General features: G+C 37.1%; 1 protein-coding gene across 1 annotated transcript in view; it reads right to left on the bottom strand.

Moving 5' to 3' along the window:
• The window catches only part of LOC150093524 (translationally-controlled tumor protein homolog), a 73,999-nt gene extending 51,986 nt beyond the window's left edge, over positions 1 to 22,013 (bottom strand). The window contains exons 1-2 of the mRNA XM_090413288.1: positions 21,868 to 22,013; positions 21,707 to 21,777 (exon numbers count right to left, since the gene is read on the bottom strand). Coding sequence (XP_090269414.1) covers positions 21,707 to 21,777; positions 21,868 to 21,895 — 99 coding nt within the window. The 5' untranslated portion in view covers positions 21,896 to 22,013. The remainder of the gene's footprint in view (positions 1 to 21,706; positions 21,778 to 21,867) is intronic.
• Positions 22,014 to 22,368: the final 355 nt, after the last annotated feature.

Raw genomic sequence — 22,368 nt, 5'->3', positions numbered from 1 at the left:
ACAGCCAAGTACAGATATCTAAAGGAACAGGGTTGCTAAAAGCAAAAAGGGAGCACAGAAGCAAACTGGAACAGAAAAGATAAAAGACTGCAGTAGATTAAAAAGCAGTTCCACATACTGTGAGCATTCATGTTCAAATATAATTTTTTTTTTTTTTTTTACAAACTAATTCTTTATTGCTTTTTGACCGCACGGTTAGCCTAGTGGCTTTGCGCTTTGCAACCATATGACTGGGGAAGGAGTGTCCCAAGTTCGATTCCCGTTGTAGACGTGAGGAATTTGAGGATCTTCCTCAGGCATAGCCAAGTTAGCCAGTCTTGGGCGTGGTCAGTAGGGTTTTTTCCGCCAGTTTATCTGGCGTTTTTCATCCCGCAAACAGGCAAACCGGCCCCGTGAACATACACCTCTACAGTCAAAAATATATCCCCCCCAGCGGCAGACCAGGCGACGGGTCGGTTGGGAGTAGTACTAACAAGTAGTCGCATCTAAGTAACACGCGGACCCTGCATAGGAAGCGGGAATAACGCGAAGAAGAAGAATTCTTTATTGCTTTTTACTAACTTCCATTTCTTTACAATTGTCCATATTATTATTAAGGGAGACCACCAGGGAGTCAAGGACTCATCAAGGGATGCACATGCTACACACCAGCTATTATACTTGTTCTTGAATTCACAAAGTTCAAAGGCAATCCATTCCAATCACACATCACCTATAAGAGAAAAATATAGCCCTCACCCACTTCTTAGCAGCATTCATTCTCAGCTTCCAAGGGTGCTGCTCTCTTGTGCTTTCTCCACCCTTGATAGTTGGATGCACAGGTCTCTGCACCAGCCTTGTGAAATGGAATTACCATACATTGTTTCCATTCCTGTGGAATCTTCCATGTTCTGAGACTCAAATTATATAGTTGGGTCAAAGGAATAGCCAATTCAGCTGAACACTTTTAGCAGCTGTGCTTATATACCATCAGTCCCTATTGCTGAATTGTTATTCAGTTTTGGAAATAGCTCTAATACCTCCTCTACATGCACATGAGTTTCTTCATTAGTGAAAAGGTAAGCGAACTCAATGGTTGAATGAACTCAGGTTTATAACATTTAGTCAAAACACACTCATTAGTTAAACATGAGTTGCCAAAAGGTGTCACACCTCATTATTAAAATACTCTGGATTAGAGATGGATAATTGTTGAAAGTTTTTCACTTGGTTATACTATAAATTAAAGATACCAAGAAATTATATATTTGGTTTAATCCTTTATCCAAGTGTAAGCAAACAAAGGTTGCACCTGAATTATCAGGACACAGGCAACTCGTGGCAAAGGTGGTCCTTGCCTTAGCATCCCATAATGCAAAGCACATCTCCTTGCGGACATGTATAATGCTAAAAAAAAAAAAAAAAAAAAAAAAACTTCCTCAACTCTTTTCTAATCCAGAGTATTTTAGTAATAAAGTGTGACATTTTTGCCAACTCATATAGGTAAATGACTTCTGCATTACATCAACCTTGGTATCACATTTGGGTCTAGTTCCCACTGAAGAGACCTCAAAGGTCGAAACCGGTCTGTGTAGTAACTAACCCTTCCCATAATGCATAGCATTATACATGTCTACAATGAAATGTTTTTGCATTATGGGATACTAAGGCAAGTGATGAGCAGTTATACCACCTTTGCCAAGAGTTGCCCATGTCCTGATAATACTTCTGATGCAAACTTTGTTTGCTTACACTTGGATAAAGGGTTAACTAAGTATATAACTTCTTGTATAAGAAAAAAAACTTCCAATAGTGATTCTTGTGAGTTGTGTTTAGATGGCCAAGTCAGTTTCTTTTCATGCTCAAACTTAGGTTTCTGTACAACAGCTGGGACTATTCTAACCTGTTGTTTATAATATTCATAACAGACATGATACTTATACACATTGTATTCCTTCCACACTCGTTTCTTACAAATCTCTTGCTTAATAACATTACATCCATTTCATTCCTCTCCTATTTATTATTCAAACTCTCAGGACACATTGCATCATTTAAGAATGTTTAAATACTTCTGATGCACTGTCGACATTCTTCCCAACCATCAACCGATCCCATTCCACTGAACTCCGTATACTCCTCAGCTGGAGTATACGGAGTTCACCTTTTTTGAATGGAACATTCATAAACTTAGTCACTTCCCAAGTGAGTACCACATGATCACTGTCACCAACTGGAGGCAGAAGTCAAATTTTTAACTGAAACACACTGACACTATAATCAAATCTAACACTTTGACCTCATGTTCCTTCCATCACATGCTGCTTGAAGTTGCCTCACAACAGCTCAATAAATTAAGTTTCATTTCTTCTCATGAGATTTTACTGCTAACCCAGTCAATATTTGGATAATTAGTCTGCCATTATGATTACTCTTTTTGCACCCATCGTTTATTAGGTGATGCATTTCTTCATCACTAATACGATCCACAAGGTCTATAACAACACCCAACTATGTAACTGATCTTGTTAGATTCCACCTCACACCAGATGATGTCAAATCTGATATTAGCAGCACGCCTCCTCCTCTCTATCCTTCCTAAAAATACTGTACCCTTTACACTCGATACCAGTTAGTACGTCTGATACTGACAGCCAGGTCTCACTAATGCCTACAATCTGAAGCCCAAATATATTGACCAAGACAACAAACTATCCTGTTGATGGATGGATGTTTCTGATACTCCTAGCATTTGTATAGATAATAATCTCTGCATGTTCTTTTTTTTTTCTTTTTGTTTACTCTGCATGACAACTGTCTGCATGACAGTTGGACAACTTGCAGTCTCTCTTCTTCTCTAGTTCCTTATATACATAGACATCTTTGCACATGTTTGATGGGTCCAAAATGGATGAACACAAAGTCAAAATCACTCTCTCCTTGTAATCATTTCTGTGATAATGCCCATTCTCCTAGTTAGCACAATTATATAACACTGTCGCCCATACACTCATATTCTCACATTATAATTTAAGTTCCCTGACTGTTAGATCTCATACCACTGTTAATTGTTAAAAACCACTGGTCAATTAAAAATCAATGTTAGTTTAAATTAGGTCTCATACTAGTTATTATTATTATTATTAGTTTATCATGATTCCTGATAACAAATGCATTCAGATGTAGGTCTCCCTCCATATCTCATGTTAAACTTGTGCTCCCGCATTTTATCATGATTGCATGTTTTTTTTGTGCAAAATAAGCAGTAAACAGAAAACTAACAGAGGGTACTAAGGAGCCGATTACTTCCACACAACTTGTAAATACCCATAGTCCATCAAATCAGTTATTTTTAACAATTAAAAACACCCACTATGTCTACCGTGTGAAGTAAAGATGGAGGCAGCAAAGGCCAACAACGAAAGATTAGCTCAAGTCCCGTCACCATAGCGATTGTGCGATTTCTGCTGCAACTGGCTACGTACTTCCTGCGCGAAAATAGATGAATCGGCGCACAAACGTTTTACCGATCTCAACCAGCTTTACTTCTGTACAATGTGCCTCCCTTCCATAAAACAGCTACTAAACCTAGCCAATGAGTTAACTTCGAACATCTTAATACTATGATCGATACCTTCTCCTCCAAAATCCGAATGCTGGAAACTAAGCTCGAGATACTCGACGACCAGTGCACAATCACAAGCACACTCATCCCAGCTAACTAACTTCGCGAAAATAGGAGACTCCATGCCGTTATCCTGAAGTTTCCCACGGAAAACAGTAATTCGTTAAAAGAAGACATCGGCAAACTAGCAGGAGAATGCAACTTTGATCCCAGAAATATCGTTAAATGTCGTCATTTCGGACCCATAAACAAAAGAAAGGATGAAATGAACTTTCCGTCTCGTGAAAGTATACTAAAACACACCGAGGTTAAATAAGGTAGGTGTGAGATGGATGAATAAAGAGATTAAACATGCAATACAGAGAAAGAGGGCATTGTGGAGTATGAGAAGTGGATATAACCAATTCCATGAGGTCTACAAAGACCAGGCAAGGAGGGTTGACTTGGTTGGTGAGGGTAGCTAAAGAGAGGTATGAACAGCAGTTAGCTAATGAAGCCAAAAAAAATCCTAAGGAGTTCTTTCGATATGTAGCCAGCAAAAGACAGAATGATTATGGAAGGATGACATTGATAGGAGAAAATGGTATAAAGACAGCTGTTGCAGAATGTGTGGTGGAATACTTAATGAGCAATTCATAAAGGTCATTCAATCTTGTGAATGTGACTTCATGGAGAGATTGAGAGCAGCAGATGATGGGGAAGAGAGACTGACTGTAAGTGAGCAAGAGCTGTATGGGGAGTTGAGTAAACTAGATGTTAATAAGGCTGTGGGACTTGATAATATATCACCACGTATTCTGAAGGAATGTGCCAGCAAATCGACACCTGTCTTGACATATTTTTTTTAATACGAATCTTGCACTCAGTCAATTCCCTAAGGAGTGAAGGAGGACAACATTGTGCCACTTCATAAAGGAGGTGATCAAACTCAAGAATCAAACTATAGGCCTATCCGTGTCAAGTGGTTAAGTTGTTGGAGAAGCTAGAGAACTAGGATCCAGAGTTAGGTTGACAACAATGGTATTATCTTTGATGGACAGCATGGATTTGCTAAAGGGAGGTCATGTTTTAGTAATCTACTTACTTATTACAATAAAGTGACTGCTTCCTTGGACAGAGGAGAAGGATACATAGTAATATACTTAGATTTCGCAAAGGCTTTTGATAGAGTACCTCATGAAAAATTGATAGTCAAACTAGAGCAGATGGGGTTGGATATTAGATTAGCACATTAGATTGGAGACTGGCTATCTGATAGGTATCAACAAGTTGTGTATGGGGGAGATATATACAGGAAAAGGAAAGTCACTAGTGGAGCGCCTCAGGGGTCTGTTTTAGGGACATTACTGTTTAACTTGTATATTAACGATATAGGTGAAGATTTGGATGGAGATATTCAGTTGTTTGCCGATGATGCAAAGTTGGGATGAACCATGAAGAGTAGTGAAGATGTTGTGGCCTTGCAAAAAGACTTGAATAAATTGAGTGATTGTGCAAGCAAATGGGGATGTGAGTTCAGTGTTGCAAAATGCAAGGGTTTAAAATTTGGAAAACAAAGATGGGATGCAGAATTTATACTTGGTGAGGATATACTGTTGGTGGTGGAGTAAATAAGAGATCTGGGGGTGATAGTGGATAAGGATCTGAAATTTAGGGGACACAGCCAAAATTGTGAAGACAACACAAATGCTTCTGGGAACGATGCAGAGGACATTGACGTGTAGAAGTAGGGAGATTCTTCTTCCATTGTATACAGCTTTGATTAGGCCACACATGGACTATTGTGCCCAGATTTGCTCACTTGGTTTTCAGAAGGATGAAGAGATGTTAGAAAGGGTCCAGAGGCGACTGACTAAGGTAGTTTCTGACCTCTGGAATGTTGAGTATGAGGAAAGATTGAGAAGATGTAATTTGCAGAGTCTGGTGGACAGGAGGAAGAGGGGGGGGGAGATATGATAGAGACCTACAAGTTGGTAAGGGGTTGTCATAGGATTAATGCTGGAGAGGTTCTGCATAAAATGGTGGGAGATAGGGGGAGAACCAGGTCATCCCTGGAAACTGTATAAAGAGGGTGTGAGTAGGGGAGTGAGCGGCAGGTTTTTCGTGCAGAGTTGTAAATGATTGGAATGCCTTGCCTGAGATAGTGGTGTCTGCAAGGAGTTTGAATGTGTTCAAGGCATGGTATGATGAACTGTGTGTGTGTGTGATAAAATGACCTCCCAGATGAGACTGACTCCATGAGGTCTTGAGGTAATAATAATAATATCCTGCCAGACAGCACCTAACCTACAATCGCCCAACTTTGACCTTCTTTGGCTGAAAATATCCCGCTCCCACTCAGTCAAATTCATCTGCTGTCTCTATTGCTCTCCTAATACCAACCACATTGAGATCTTTCATTTCCTTTTCCTCTCTTTAAAAGTTGATTTTCTCCAGTCTCACTTTCCTAACAATGAAATTATCCTCCTGGGTGATTTTAATGTCCATAACACCAACTGGCTTTCCTCTTCAGTTGTACAGATCCTGCAGGCAGAGATGCTGAAACATTTGCCATCATTAACAACCTTACACAAATTGTTCAAAAGCCGACCAGAATAACAGATAACCCAAACCGCTCCCCAAATCTCTTCCTTACCAATGATCCCTCCAAATATGCAGTGAATGTAGCGAGCCCCCTGGGTAATTCTGACCACAACCTAGTGCTCATGTCCTTCTCCATGCAACAATGCTTACACAGTCACTTCCACACGAGTAGTTTGGCATCATAACAGTGCCAAATGGGCCTGTCTCCGAGACTACCATGCTTCATTCCCATGGTTGGATTACTGTTTCTGGTCGTCCAGTCCAAATATTTGCATTGAACATATCACCAAAGTAATCCTCACTAGCATGAAAACATACATTCCCCGAACTACCCTGAACTGCTGTTCCCTATCTAAACCCTGGTTCTCCAAAAAATGTCCCAAGGCAGTACAAATGAAAATCCAAGCATGCCACAACTGGCTGAAATCAAGAACCCCATCCTCCTTCAATGCCTATACTGAAGCCCGAAACAGATGCAAGAAAATTATCAATGCTGCTAAAACAGAATTCGGGCAAAAAGCAGGAAGCTTGCAGCCTGTCCAATTGGCAGCCATGACTTTTGGTCTCTCGCCAATGCAATTGGTCGTAACGTTTGCCCTACACTATTCCCACCCCTATCATAGCCAGATGGCTTAATTGCAACATCATCCACAGAAAAAGCTAACCCTCACACTTTGCCTCCTATTCACACATAACTGACAATGGCAAATGCCCTCCAGTCTTTCCAACTACCCAACATACAATTGTGTCCTGTATCCTTTTGCCAAAAAGAGATCATAAACCTATTGTCTAAATTAACTGACTCCTATCTTATGCTGTCTGTACTCTCTTATTCTACTGTTATATATATCCCAAAGCCTGGAAACTGGCCTATATTCAACTCATTCCTAAAAAGGATGACAAGTCACTGCCATCTAACTACCACCCTATCTCATTTACTCACTTCACGAATCGCAAGTAGTTGCACTTGATGTACTCTCTTATTCTACTGTTATATATATCCCAAAGCCTGGAAACTGGCCTATATTCAACTCATTCCTAAAAAGGATGACAAGTCACTGCCATCTAACTACCACCCTATCTCATTTACTCACTTCACGAATCGCAAGTAGTTGCACTTGATATCTCTAAAGCCTTTGACCGAGTCCGATACAAAGGCTTACTAAGCAAATTCCCATTTGGACTGTCTCAGGACTTCTATAGGTGGCTTGCAGCTTCCTGCACACTGTGTGATGGTAGATGGTTCTCTATCCTCTCACTATCCAACTAATGCTGGGGTTCCAACAAGGTTCAGTTCTCTCAACTGATCCTCTTCCTCCTGTATATCAATGACCTACTTCAGTTGACCTCCAACCCAATACAGTTTCGCAGATGACAGTACATTGCACTCCTCTCTTTCATTTCACAAACCCTACTCTACACAACTCATTTCAACCCAGAGAGCATCAACCGCCACAGCCCTTAATTCTGACCTCCAAGCCATCCTCCAATAGGGCTCAGATAATCTCAATTTCAATACCAGTAAAACCCAGTTCTGTCTTATTTCTCACAAAAAAGAACCATTTTACCCCAGTATTATTTTTGATAACACTCAAATTCCCAGACAAGGTGAGATTTCTCTTCTTGGAATTACCCTGACATTAAGCCTCTTCTGGCATAAACACATCGCAACCATTGCATCTCAGCTTCCAAAAAAACTAGGTTTTCTCTTTCGCTCAAGACAAAACGTTACTTCACCTCAAACCAACTGTTAACCTTATACAAATCACAAATCCACCTGCAATCGACTATTGCTCACTTTTGGAGTGGGACTCCTAAAAACTCTAAAAATGCTTGACCCAGTACTTTGAAATAATGTTGGATCTTATATCTGCTTTGCCTATGTAATTAAAATTGTTTATTTGTGGAATTTTCCATTTAATATTTTTGAACTGGAGTTGACAGCAGATAATTGAAACCACAGATAGAAAACTTCAGGATTGTGGGAGGGGACTACGGTATTATACGATTGTCAGCAGAGCCAGCGCTAGGGTCTTTGCTGCCCACATGCAATTTCTATCTAAGCGCCCCTGTAATGATCCGGGTGTTTGTGGTTCTTTTACGATAATAAAAATTTAAATTATTTGAAATTTCTTAAATAAATTTTGACATAACAGCCACACGTTGGTTCGCTAAATGTAATGAACCGCGGGTGTTGACTAGGCAGGATAATCATTAAAAATCCGAATATTCAAAAGATTCTCAAAAGTTAAAGCAAATTTTGATAAAGCCACTTCACTTTAATCGTTGAATATAATGATACAGGGATTATAGCCTTCTCACCAACCCGAATCGCTAACAAACTTTTAACTCGATAAAAATGAATTTTATTTAAAGTTAAAATTTATTTGAACTAAAGTTTAAAAAATTCTTGCATTTTTACAAGTTACTAAATTCTTAGTAACTTGTAAAAATTTTTTAATAATTTTTATAAGTGGAACTATCTTTTAGGAAAATAAAAGTAACTCAAGATAGATGAGAAAATAAGAAAAGAATTCAGAATAATTAGAACATTTAATATAAGTACTCAAAAAATAACATCTTTACAGAATAACAGATAATAAAATTAAATTACATAAATATACTTGAAATTTTTTTATTTAAATTTTAGGGTTTTTGATTTCATATTTACAAAATTAGAAATAATGGTCTTAACATCTAATTCCACACATATATCATTTTCAATACAAACTAACAAGATTTTTTTTGGCATACTTGTTCTTAAGTAGGTTTTAATCGATTTCAACTTGGAAAAGGAACGTTCACCGCTCGCTACAAAAACAGGTAAGGTTAATAGTATTCTTAAAGCAATTGAAAAGTTAGGGAAAGATAAATTATTGGACACAATAAAATTAAGAATATCGAAAGGGTTTTGAATATTTAAATTATCCTTCCGAAAAATATCCCGGAAAGCACATAACTCGTCATATAGTTCTATTGCACTTACGTCTTTATTGTCACCGTCCTTCAAGAGAATCTTTAAATTGTCACAATTTTTTCATAAATCTTTGTTATTAAAACTTATTATCTTCGTTATTAAAACGTTCTATTAACGAACACATTGCAATGTCGAGAAGTATATAAAATACATTCACTCTAAATTTATCTTCTGGCAATTGTGGCGGTTCGTCATGATGCTTGCAGTCAAATTGTCGTGTCTTCTTTCATCGTCAAGCTTTCGTACCAGTTTTAAATTCTTGTTCTCCATCCACCTCTTCACTCAGTTCTTTTACCGTTTTTAGAACTTATTTAAAATTTGTATCTGATCGATATTCTTGTAAGAATATCTTTAACTTTTCGATAGATTGTAAAGCAAGTGAAATGTTCATATTTTTGTCTTGAAGCATTTTACTCACAAGGTTTATTCTGTCAAGCAAATCATGCCAAGTTATAAGAGAGCAAATAAATATGTAGTCCTTTATTTTAGCATAATGTTTGTGCTTCATGCTGAGTTTCTTTATTAAAATTTTCATTATTTAAAATTTCTAAAAGTGTATCATAAATTTCTGCTAATTGATATCATAGAGGGCGGATTGGATTAATTTTACTTTACCATCGCGTTTCTGATGGCTGTTTCAATGTTAATTTTTTTACGAACTTTTAAAGGATTGCCCAACATTTGTAAGAGAATGAAAAGAAATTGTATATTTCTTGAATAATTGCAATGAAACTAATTGTATCTACATTCACTTGAATGAAAAGAAATTGTATATTTCTTGAATAATTGCAATGAAACTAATTGTATCTACATTCACTTTGGCTGCATTGTTAATGATTAAATTTAGAGTATGAGCAGCACATGGCACGTAAAAAGCTCGAGGAGTTTTTCAAAAGCAAATTTTGGAGCCCATATTTTTTTTCCCCTTTCATATTTGCCCCATTATCATACCCTTGATCTTGCGTGTCTTCAATGGGAATGTTGCATTTTTCCAGTTGTTCCATTATTGTTGCACATAAACCACGTCCTGTGGAATCTGATATATCTGCAAAACCTAAAACGTTTTCCCTGTTCTTGACAATTCCATTGTCACAGGAAACAAAACGAATAATAATGGTCATTTGTTCTGTTTTACTTGCATCAAGTGTGCAGTCTAAAATTATGGAATATTTAGATTTTCGAATTGATAATAAAATTGTATCCCTGATTGCGTTACTTAAAGTTTCCAATATTTCATTTTGACTGTCTTTACTCAAATAGTGTACTCTATTGTTTTTGTAGGGCTCTTTCAACATGATTTTCCATAACAAGATCAAACTTTGCAAACAATTCGACTAATTTTAAAAAATTGCCATTATTCCTTTCATATAATTTATCAGATAATTCGCGAAAAGCTAAATTTTGGCTACCAAGGAATTTTATAATTTCAATCAAGCATTTTAAAACACTTGTCCAATGTTTCTTTTGCATTTCATATACGCTTTGAGTATGGCAATCAATAGTAGTTTTGTTTTTTAAATTATCAAGTTCCTTCCATTTTAAGAAATTCTTCATGTGAGTTAAACTAGTCTGTCTATGCAAAGTTGTACTTACATTTCTCCAATCGTTATAACCTTCTACACGACTACTTGATTCAGTAGGTGCAAAACGTTTGCAACAAAAGCAAAAAACAGCAAAAGGGATATATATTTTTCTTTTGAACAGGCCCCATTTCAATTAAAACAACTCATAATTTTTCATCAATATTTCCCCATTCACCTGGATCTTCTACTACGTTGTTAGTAGAAGTTCACCACGAAACTAACAATGTGTTAGTTTCGTGGTCAACTACAATTAAATCTTCTAACTGTTTTTCACTTAAATCATGCATCTTGTTATCTTGTTCAATAGTTGCAATAGTAGTTTCATGCAAACTGGATGATGTGCATGGTTCTTCAACTCTGATTTCTGATGTATCGAGTTGGTTACAATCTGCATCAGAATATTTTAACAAATTTATTAAGATCCCCAGTTTGTTTCTTAATAGCTGCTTCTTTCGTAGCATGATGCTACACCAGATAACTTTTTTTTTAATTTTTGATTCCATTTCTATTTCATACCCACAAGAAATTATTACACGACACAGAGACGAAATAATAGTCCGCACTGCGCTACTGTCAGTAGCCTACTGAGATGAGTACTATATGACACAACATGACACAGAGACGAAATAATGGTCTGCACTGCACTACTGTCAGTAGCCTACTGAGATGTGTACCCTATGACTGGTTAACTAGCAACAAATGTTTTGTACGAAAATTCGTTTCTGCGCATAAAAAACATTCACCATTGCTCTTTAGATAGACTGCAGTAGACACAACATTCTGCAAGCAAGCATTTAGCCTGCTCTCGCTGCAAAATTATAAACAACTGGCTGATCAAAGAGGCAGCAATATAAATTTTTTTTTTTTTTTATTTGGTGTATCCGGCCTTATTTATTTTAATACTGATCATTCTAAGAATTTTTTGTTTTTATGATAAAAATTTTGTTTCTTAAAAATGAACTTATGAACCATGTCCCGGCGGTGGTGCCCCCTTCGTAGCAGCGCCCGTATGCCCGTTTCCGCCAGCCCTGATTGTCAGCATGTGTTTGTTAAAGGTAAGTAATGTTCAAAAGATTCACTTTATTTAGTATTTAGACTTAGGTGCTGATTTACACTCATAATACAACTTAATGGAATAATAATAGCACAAAGAAATAATTGCTGCAGGGGTCAGTTTTGGGACCATGGTTATTTTATCTACATATTAATGATATTGGGACAGGTTTAACTGGTGATATACAGCTGTTTTTTCTCCCAGGGGTGCAAAAACGTGTGCACAGGAACTGGCAATCCTGAGGTGCCCAAGCTGAAGATACTGAGTCATGGCGGTTGGAAGGAAATGTTGAACCCTATTCGGAAGAACTCAAACAGGAAGATATATTCACAAACTTTCCTATCATCCCCTCCTAAATAAAATTGTGTCATAAAAATGCTAACCCACAGTATTTATATAATCTTCATTCCAATGAGACCTCTCTTGCAACAGAACTCAATCATATACATAATACCTTTCTAATGGCTACGTTCCCACAATATCAAAATAATAATAATAATCAATCATTCCACCAATCCACGACTTTCTCTTCAGAAAGATTTCAGTAATGCTATCACCATCTATTTCAAGGCATATCAGAAAAAATATCTTTAATACAACCTTTGCACCACTTTGCACAGACGAACTCTCTCCCCTCTGAGTTCAAGGTGTGTATATATACACTCGTGAGCAGTTGAATTAGCGATATCTGCCGTGTTGGCGAAATGGTGCTGTGAAACTGGAAGTGTTCAACATTTACTGTTAAAGAGTGTAGAAGCATTTTAAAATGATTCAAAGTTGAGCAGATTTCAGAGGGGAATTGTAGACTCATATACACACACATTATTCAAGAAAAAAGTGAAAGATTGAAAACAAGAACCAAGCTTTATAGATGGTTGTAATCCAGAAGAAAATATTGGCTGATTCAGCTAGAGGCATACAGTGAGGTTGTTTGCAAGAATAGAAAAATCAGAACTCCCTCAGGAAGTTAAAGAGGCAATCAAGGAAAAGAAGGAAGTATATCAAAAGTTCCAGGTAAGTCAGTGTGTGATCTTAGAGAATACAAAGGAAAATGTAGTAGCTGAACAAGTAATGGGAAATTTGGCAAGAAATATCAGGAAAGTAGCAAAAATCTGGAGGTCACTGGAAAAGTTTAAGAAATGGAGGAAAGAGAATTGTAAAAGGAATCAAAGATGATAATGGTATATATGAAAACTGAAGACATTCTAGATGTCTAGAGGAATTATTTTGAAAAACTGCTAAATGAAACAAGCAGTGACAGCATGTTGAGTGTTTTCTAGCATCAGGAATACATAAACACACATTATATATATATATATATATATATATATGTAAAGTACAAAATGCCATCAAAAACCTGAAATGTAGAAAAGCAGTTGGAAATGATCTGACCAGAAATGCTCAAATGTGGAAGTATAAGTTTTACAGTGGCTGCAATGCATAATTCAACAAGCCTGGTCAGAATATCGAATTCTACGATTCAAGTAGAGCTCTCATAGTATTATATATAAAAAAGAAAATGAAACCAAATGCAAGAATTAGAGTAATTTCCCTGCTGTTCCTGATAAAATTTGTGCAAGTATACTAGAGAAATGACTGAAAAATTATGCAAAAAAGCTTGAAGAATAAGCTGAATTCAGACCAAATAGATTGTCAGAATCAATTTTTCACTTTAAGACAACTAGTAGAGAAATCATGGGAATATAAAGGGTCCGCTTCAAAACACTATTTATATAGTGTAAATGGGACATATCAGCAACAGTCCATATCTGAGTTGTAAGTCAGCAGTTAAAATTGAATGAGGTACAAGGAAGATAGTCTAATGTTCAATCAGATGCAAGACAAGGTGTACATTATCTGCAATGTTATTCATCATCTATATGGATCACATTGTAAAGGAAAGTGATGTTAAACCTGACATCAAAACTGATGTTAATCTCAGCTTTTTGCTTTATGTAGATGTTATACTTCTAAATAATGCTGTGATAAATTTGGTGTGAAAATCAGAAATAAAAAAGAGAGAAATACTCAAGAAACCAACTGCATTCTGAATGGAGCACCTAGAATAAGTAAGTAAAACATTTGTTATTTAGGTAAAATGTTTAATGAAGAGAAATTAAATATGGAAAAAAACAGAATTATCACTGGTAAGGTAGGCTAATAATGCATAAATTTATATGGAATTAGAGAAATTATTCAAAACACCAGACTAGATGTATACAAGACTGTGTTCAATCAATTTTAACTTATGGATCTGAGAGCTAGGTTAGAAATAAAATTCTTGAATAAAAACTGGATAAAAGAAATCTTTCTCAGAACTCTAATATCTGGAAACTACAGATGTCAAAAATGAGGATATTGGGAAAGATCTTTTCTTTGTCAGCATTCAGGAATGTGTTAGCAGAGCTAAACTCAGGTGATATGGTTGCTTAAACAGAATGGGAGAGGAAAAGTGTGCAAACCAAGTGTAGTGTTTAGTTGAGTGTGTAGTGTTCGTGCAAGCTCCTGATAAGATAAGTATTATTTTCAGTTATCGTTGATAAAATTACTTAATATTGCGTAGTTTTGTTTGCCTTGCGTATTTTAGTGCATCTGTTTTTGGTGTGTATAACTTATTATTTGATAAAACACGTTGCAATAATTATGGCACCTGTACGAAGGAAAATGGCGGCTAGTAATGATGGTTCGCCATCGTCATCAAAGAACAGTAGTATAAAAGAAATGAGTCAGTGTACTAGCTGTGAAATGTACGCTTTGCGGAGTGCGGTCGGAGTGTGGATAGATGATAATAAAGGATTGAATGTGTGTAGAAAATGTAGGGAGAATGAGGAATTCAAGTGTATTTCGGATCGTGAATGTGATATTTCTGTCAAACTTCAGAATGAAGAAAATAGCGATATGACAAGAAACGGCAAGGTTGTACATGAGAATTATGAAAGTGTGAATGATAGTATTAATGGTTTCTCAAAGAATAAAAAAGATGAGACAGATGCATTGAGTGAGATCGCGTTGTTGAATGGTGCGATAGAAAGGGCAAAACAGCAGCTAGAGTGCATGAACAAAAGTCAACTGAATGAACGAACCAATAATAAAAGGTATGACAGGAAAAATAGGCGTATGAATGTGAACATGAACAAAATGAAGGATAGAGTGCTGTACGGAGACTCGTTAGTATGAGGTCTGTTAGTAGAGGATTTGACAAAATCGTACCAACCTGGTGCGACCATAAAGGATGTAACTGAGTCTATTAGAGAGCAAAAGGAAAGGGTGAAAGAAATGATTGTTGTGGCAGGTACGAATGATTTGAAAGGAGATAAAATGGAAATGATAGAAGACCTGAATGAATTGTTTGAGGTAGCAAAAGAAAAGAGTGAGAGAGTTAGAATGATTAGTCTTTTGCCACAGTATGACAGTGAATTGCGAATGACTTTATGCGTGGGTTATGTATGACGAGTGGTGTGGAATTTGTGGACGTGTGGAGTGAGTTTGATGGGCGAAAGTATCTATATAAGATGGATGGCTTGCATTTGAATGGTTATGGTGTAAAAAGACTTGAGAAAGTGTTGCTGAATGTAGTGGATGTGCAAATTCAGGGAAACTAGATTTGTTAAGGGGGGGGGGGAGTAGAGATACAGTCCTTATGGAGGCAGTTGAATGTAAGAATGAATATAATATGCCAGAGCAAATAAGGACAACAAATCTGAGTGGGATAGTTAATATAAGGCATCAAGGTAGGGTTGGGGCTAATGGGGGTCTTAAATTCATGTACACTAATACTAGGAGTATTAGGAACAAGAAGGAAGAGTTTTTGGCCATGGTTGGCACTTCCAGACCACAGGTTATTGGTATTAGTGAAACATGGCTGACTGTAGATGATATAGCTAGTGGGATTGAATGTGATGGGTATAGTGTGTTCAGGAATGACAGAGAGAATAAAATGGGGGGGAGGAGTATTGTTGATGATAGCTGATGAGCTACAGCCAAGGAGAATAGAAGTTGAATTGCAGGATAGAGAAAAGAGCACATCTGAGGCCATTTGGTGTGAGATTGTGGCTAGCAGAACTAAATATACAATTGGGTGCTGCTATAGACCAGGTGATGGAAAAGATGGTGGTGACAATATGCATAAGCAAATAGAAGAAATGAGTGGAAGGAGGGTGATTATTATGGGAGATTTCAACTATGGTCGCATTGATTGGAATGAGGAGAGGACACACGGGAGGAAGGAATTGGATTTTATGCGGTTATTAAGGGATAACTATCTGCGACAGCATGTAATGGAAAATACTAGGGGTCAGAGAGTGCTTGACCTAGAATTACATCTGAGGATTTGGCTGTAACAAATATGACCACATTGCCACCAATCGGTGAGAGTGATCATAGGGTCTTGACTTGGGAGGCGGCTAAAGGTGTAGAATTTTCAATTAAGACAGGGTACATGTGGAATTATCGGGCTGGAAAGTATGACAAGCTTAGGAGTTTGATTGGCTCAGTGCCATGGCATGTACAACTGCAAGGACAGAAGTTGATAATGCATGGGAGGTAGTTAAGAAGTGCTTGCACGAAGCAATGGTTGACTGTATACCTAGAGTCCGAATAATAAATCAACTAGGTGTTAAATGGATGAATAACACCATTAAGCTTGAGCTGCAAAAAAAGAAACAACTATGGAGGGAATTTAAGGAGAAAGGTGACCGGCAGGCACATGAACGGTATAAAGCGCAGGCCAGAAGGGTGACGAGTGTGGTAAGAAAAGCAAAAAAGGATTACGAAAGAACATTGGCCATGCAGGCTAAAGAGATTCCTAAACAGTTTTTTAGATATGTAGCAAGTAAAAGGAAAAATGTACATGGCAGAATGATTTTAAAGAATGCCGATGATAGGGAGGTAACTGAATCAGTTGAGATAGCTGAGTTACTGAGTGAGCACTTTGCAAGAATATAGCATCCAGGTGGTGACATTGCAGAAACGAATAAACCAGTAGATTATACGGGAATTGTGGTGAATGAAGTGGAGGTGAGTAGTCTATTGCATAACCTCAATGTCAATACATCTGTGGGGGTTGGATGGTATACCAGCTCGTGTAGTACGAGAAGCAGCTAAAGAATTGTCAGTACCCTTGACCATTTTGTTTAATTTGAGTCTCGGGTCTGGGTTAGTCCCAAGCGGGTGGAAGGAGGGGAAAATAGTTCCACTGCATAAAGGTGGTTCCAAGACTGCTGTTGTAAATTACCGACCGATTAGCATATCAGGAATCATTGTCAAGGTCTTAGAGAAATTAGTCAAGAAAAGAATACAGGATTGGATAGATGAAAATGGGATATTGTATGGACAACATGGTTTTGTGGAGGACAGATCATGCCTCAGTAACTTGCTCATGTTTTATAACACAGTGATGGCTGAACTGGATAGGGGTAATGGGTTTACAGTGATACTACTGGATCTTGCCAAGGCCTTTGACAGGATACCACATGGAACCCTAATCAGTAAACTGGAGCAGATGGGGATAGATATAGGGTTGGTAAGATGGATAGGAGGGTGGTTGAAGGAGAGATATCAAAGAGTGGTTTATTCAGGAGTGGAGTCAAAAAGACGTCTTGTGACTAGTGTAGTGCCGCAGGGCTCTGTTCTTGGACCACTGCTTTTCAATTTGTTCATCAATGATATTGGAAAGGATTTGAGAGGAAGTGTTCACTTGTTTGCTGATGATGCAAAGTTGGGTAGAGCAATTGTGAGTGCACAGGATGTCAAAATTTTACAGGATGATTTGGATAGTTTGGAGGACTGGGCTAGGAAAAATGGATGTCAGTTTAATGTGGCAAAGTGTAAGGTTATGCACTTTGGGGTGAAAAGAATAGCAGCAGTATATCGCATTGGTGGAACCATACACAAGGAGATTGATGAGGCCAGGGATTTGGGAGTGCTGGTGAATAGGGAGTTGAAGTTTAGGGGGCACACTGCAAAAGTAACTAAAACAGCTCACCAAATCACTTGGCTTATGAAAAATACTTTAACATGCAGAGACAAACAAGTTGTTGTTCCTCTGTATCGAGCCTTGATAAGACCCCATCTGGACTCCTGTGCCCAGTTATGGGTGCCAGGGTTTCTTCGTGATGGGGAGGAAGTGGAGAGGGTCCAGAGACGAGTGACCAAGATGATAACAGGTCTGTGAAATGAACCTTATGAGAATAGGTTGAAGATTTGTGGGTTGCAGAAATTGGATGATAGGCGAAGGAGGGGTGATATGATTGAGACATTCAAATTACTGAAGGGTTTTTATAAGATTGATCCAGAAGATATTTTTGAAAATATGACTGGTGGTGGGAGGACTAGGGGCCATGCATGGAAGCTGGGCAAGAGCATGGTTGACAAGGGTGTTAGAGCTAGGTTTTTTACTTGGAGAGTGGTGAATGAGTGGAATAAGCTTCCAGAGTCTGTTGTGGGTGCTACGACCGTGAATGAGTTCAAGGCAAGATATGATAGATACTGTGTGAATGTTGAATAGTTGTTCCAGACATGATGTTAGGGCCTCCCTCGATGAGTCTGCCGACTCCTTGGAGTTTCCCGGAACAATAATAATAATAATAATAAACCAAGTGTTCTTTGTCAGGATGGTAAGAAAATGATGAGAGGAAGACTAAGATCTAGGTGGATTAATAGTCTAGGCCTTAGAGGAGAGAAATGCGAGATCTCATAATATTAGTCTTGATAGATAAATGATTAATTTGGAGGAAAATTTTGTTGATCAGAAGTCCGTAATGATGTAACTTTCATATAGTACTATCATAACATCCAATACACCCCCTTAAGGATGAGTGTCAGGAATATGATGATATATGATTAAAAGGAGTTGGCAACTTGTTAAGGAAACTGGATTATCTTGGGAGGAATAACGAGAATGTGATTGTAAGTTCAGCTAGGGTAGGCATATTTAATATTGATACAAATGACAATGAGCATGGTAATCAATCTGCTGAAGGGATGAACTGCTTTGGGTTTGAGCATTTTGAGTGTCTGGGAATGGAAAAGAAAGAGCTGCCTAAATGAGTTAAGCAGACTATATATCTAAGTATGCAAAAACAATTTGTGCCCCTTGATTGGAAAAGGCCTAAGTTTGATTCTTGTCGTGAAAATAAGAATCTTTATATGAGTTTTTTCCAATTGAAAGTGAGTTAGCCAATATGTAATAATGTCACATGTAGCAATAAGTTTAGAGCTATATGGTGTGAAATGGAGGCTAAGAAGATGAAATATACGATGGGATGTTGTGACGGACCTGGCAGTTCAAGTTGCTGGAAAGGAAGAAATGCATTGCCAAATTACACAATTATGTATGACTTAAATTATCTGAACACTGATTAAAGAAGTCATGATCAGAATAGAGGAGAATTTATTGAGCTGTTGCAAGATCCTTTCTCAAGCAGCACATGAAAGTAATAACGAGGCCAAAGTGTCTTTGTTTAAGTGTCAAAGCTGTATAACTGAGAGGAGACCTCCACATAGGCTTTAAAGGAATGCAGAGACCTGACCAAGGCTTCTGACCTAATGTCCAATCCTCACCTTCTCGTGGTGCACCCTGTTGGGTATCTACTTGGATACTGAACGAACAAGGATGGGCTGGCAATTTGGGATTTAGCCGACCAAATTTTATTCTTATTGGTTAAACCAAAATAAAAAATGATGGTACGACATGACAAAATTTCATGTCAGCTGGGGCATCACCCAGTTAAACAAGGCCCCCACTGTTTTCACAAGGGAACCAGGGTGAACAGCAAAAAGTCAGCTGGAACAAATCTGAAAACAAACCCCAACTCAACATCACCAGAGTAAAAGATCGGTACTATCAACATAAGAAGCCTTATGTTGATAGTATCCATGAATGGCAAAGAAATGGAGCTAGCTGAGGAATTAGATGAGTACCAGATCGACATAATAGGGGTGACTGAAACAAAAAAGACAAAAACTGGTGAGATCTTTCTGAGCAATAAATACAAAATGTTATATTCAGGCAATGACAATCAAGGAAAAGAAGGAGTAGCAATAGTATTCAACACAAAATACGAGGCTAATCTTCTTGAATGGCAGTCAGTCTCAAGTAGAGTAATGTGAGCAAATATGAGAATGGGGAACTGGACAATGAGACTTATTTGTGCCTATGGTCCCACAGAAGGTTCTATTAAGGTAGAAGTGGAGGAATTTTTTTGATCTTTAGAAAAAGCAATGAAAAAGGAAAAGTTGGTCCTTGTTGGGGATCTAAATAGCAGAGTAGGAAATGATTGTGAGACATACAAAAATATTTTGGGAAAATTTGGATAAAAGAGCAAAGCTAATAATAATAGCAAATATCTGTTGCATTTCTGCTCAGGACATGGACTGGTTATTACTAACACCATGTTCCAACATAAAAATGTGCACAAATTCACATGGAGAAGAGGCAAGGAATTTAATTTGTTTTGTTTGGATAATTAAAGAATATATATTTATTCAATTAATTTAAGTCTGCCTGCAGACCACCTGTCCCATCGTCGCAGACCAACTGTCGTCCCCAGACCACAGGTTGAGAAACACTGCCTTAATGTTGGAGTCTTGACAATTAACAGACTGATTTGGAGGAAAATTGTAGATAGAAAGTTAGTAATGATATCAATTTTTCATGTAGTACTATCATATCCTGTACACCCCTTGAGGATACATGGCAGGAATTAGATGAAATTGAAAAACAAATAGCACCCTGGGCTCATTTAAAAAAAAAAAAAGGAATCCTCAGGAGTTGCTAAATTAGCTTGATAATTTTGTTTTTCATGGCATTCATCTGTATTTTCCAATTTTCTGTACATACTTCTACTTCAGTGGGAGATGAATTTCCTTGCCTGGTGCAAGACCATTATTCTGCTTAATGGAGGCCTAAAGTGGCTTGAAAATTCCATGTTTGGTCTTAAAAATGCAATATATATATAAAATTCATATAAACAGAAAAAAAGTAATCCATCCATCCAAAATACTTCAAGATAATTCTTAAAATTTAATCAATGTGTTGCAATGATATATCCCCCCCCCTTCCTCTTTTCAGAGTTCAAAATCCTTTCTGACTACCTCCAACTGGGGAGGAGTAAACTGCAGTTAGAAATCCCTACCCATAGAGAAGTTTTAGTAATTGTTAACAAACAATTCGACAAATACATGCGCAATTTAAAAAAATGATTTTAAAAAATAAAACAAAGAAAAAATGAAGAGCTCAGTCGCACTGCCAAGAATATTCGTTTTTCTTATTTCTAATTTCAAAAATAAAGCTAATAAGTGGAAATGGAACAGTTTGAGATCCTTGATCAATACAGCATAAAGTTTCGAAAACTTTATTATCAGATAAAGTAAAATACTATGAAAATGACAAATCAAAATTCAACAAACCGGCTCAATTTACTAAACTGAAAAACTTTTGCACTTTAGGCTTCTAGTTGTAACTGCCTTTGTCAATTAGGCTACGAATGCAGTAATAAATGAGTCACTACGTTGTGACGGTAAGGCTCAATCTTTTTTTAGTACATGTCTGGATGTACTAAAATGAAAACGCAAGCATTCATTTAGGCAAAATATGTAAAGGCAAAAATGAATTACTAAGTATTTATATAAAGAACGATATTTATTTTCGGAGTGCACTTTACGCATATTTAAATAATCTCCGAACACAAAGTATTTCAGTTCAAAAAATTATTCTGGGTCTGCAATGCTACAAAACCTTACGGCGACCAATTCAAAATGTCTACTAAGTTCAAAGGTTATTACTACTAATATGTTCAAGCTTACTCTGTATTTACTTTCAAAAATAAAGGTAACAGATTATAGCAATTTTAATTATACTGATAATGTCCTCATTTGAAATTAAAACGTGCAACTAATAAACTTACATTACATTCAACTTCAAACAGACAGTCGTCGACTAATTTGATCTTCGATGAGTCGGTAAACATTTCATCGCCTGAAAAATTAATCATATCATTATCAACTTCGAAGGAACGAAGCAAAATAAAAAATGTAACAAAATGAGATTTTTATGGAAAATACTCACCAGTCAAAAGATCCTTGAAAATAATCATTTTTGCAAAGATTAAATCAGATTATAATCAACAGGAAAAGACCGACTACGTTCGTCAATCGCTGACGAAAAAAAGAGAGGAGGTACCTGGAAAGCGCGAGGGCGCTCCTGCATAATAGACATACGTAACGCTAATTCAAATTGGATAAACATTCAATTTCGACGTCTGTCTCTTTTGTTACAACAATAGACAATAACAGATAAATATGGATTTTTGAAAGCAATAGCTAAAAAGAAAACAAGCGATTTAAAGGTCATAATTGGCTGCAGTTTAGAAGCTATTACGCTGACAGAAAAAAAAAATAAAATAAAATCCGCTAAAGCCATTAGTTTAATAATTAGTGTAAATAATGAAATGAGCATGAGCCTCATATCCCTGTTATGATAGCTCTTGGCACTTAGTACAGCAAGCTAGCAATGTCTTTTTAGATGATTTGTTCCATACTTACCGTATTTACTCGAATCTAACTCATA

This window comes from Typopeltis vanoorti, chromosome 24 (genome assembly GCF_054136105.1).
Source record: "Typopeltis vanoorti isolate ZY-2024b chromosome 24, IOZ_Tvanoo_1.0, whole genome shotgun sequence".
NCBI classification, from domain to species: domain Eukaryota; kingdom Metazoa; phylum Arthropoda; class Arachnida; order Uropygi; family Thelyphonidae; genus Typopeltis; species Typopeltis vanoorti.
The sequence above is the reverse complement of the archived record's forward strand: the minus strand, read 5'-3'. Positions and strand labels throughout refer to the sequence as shown.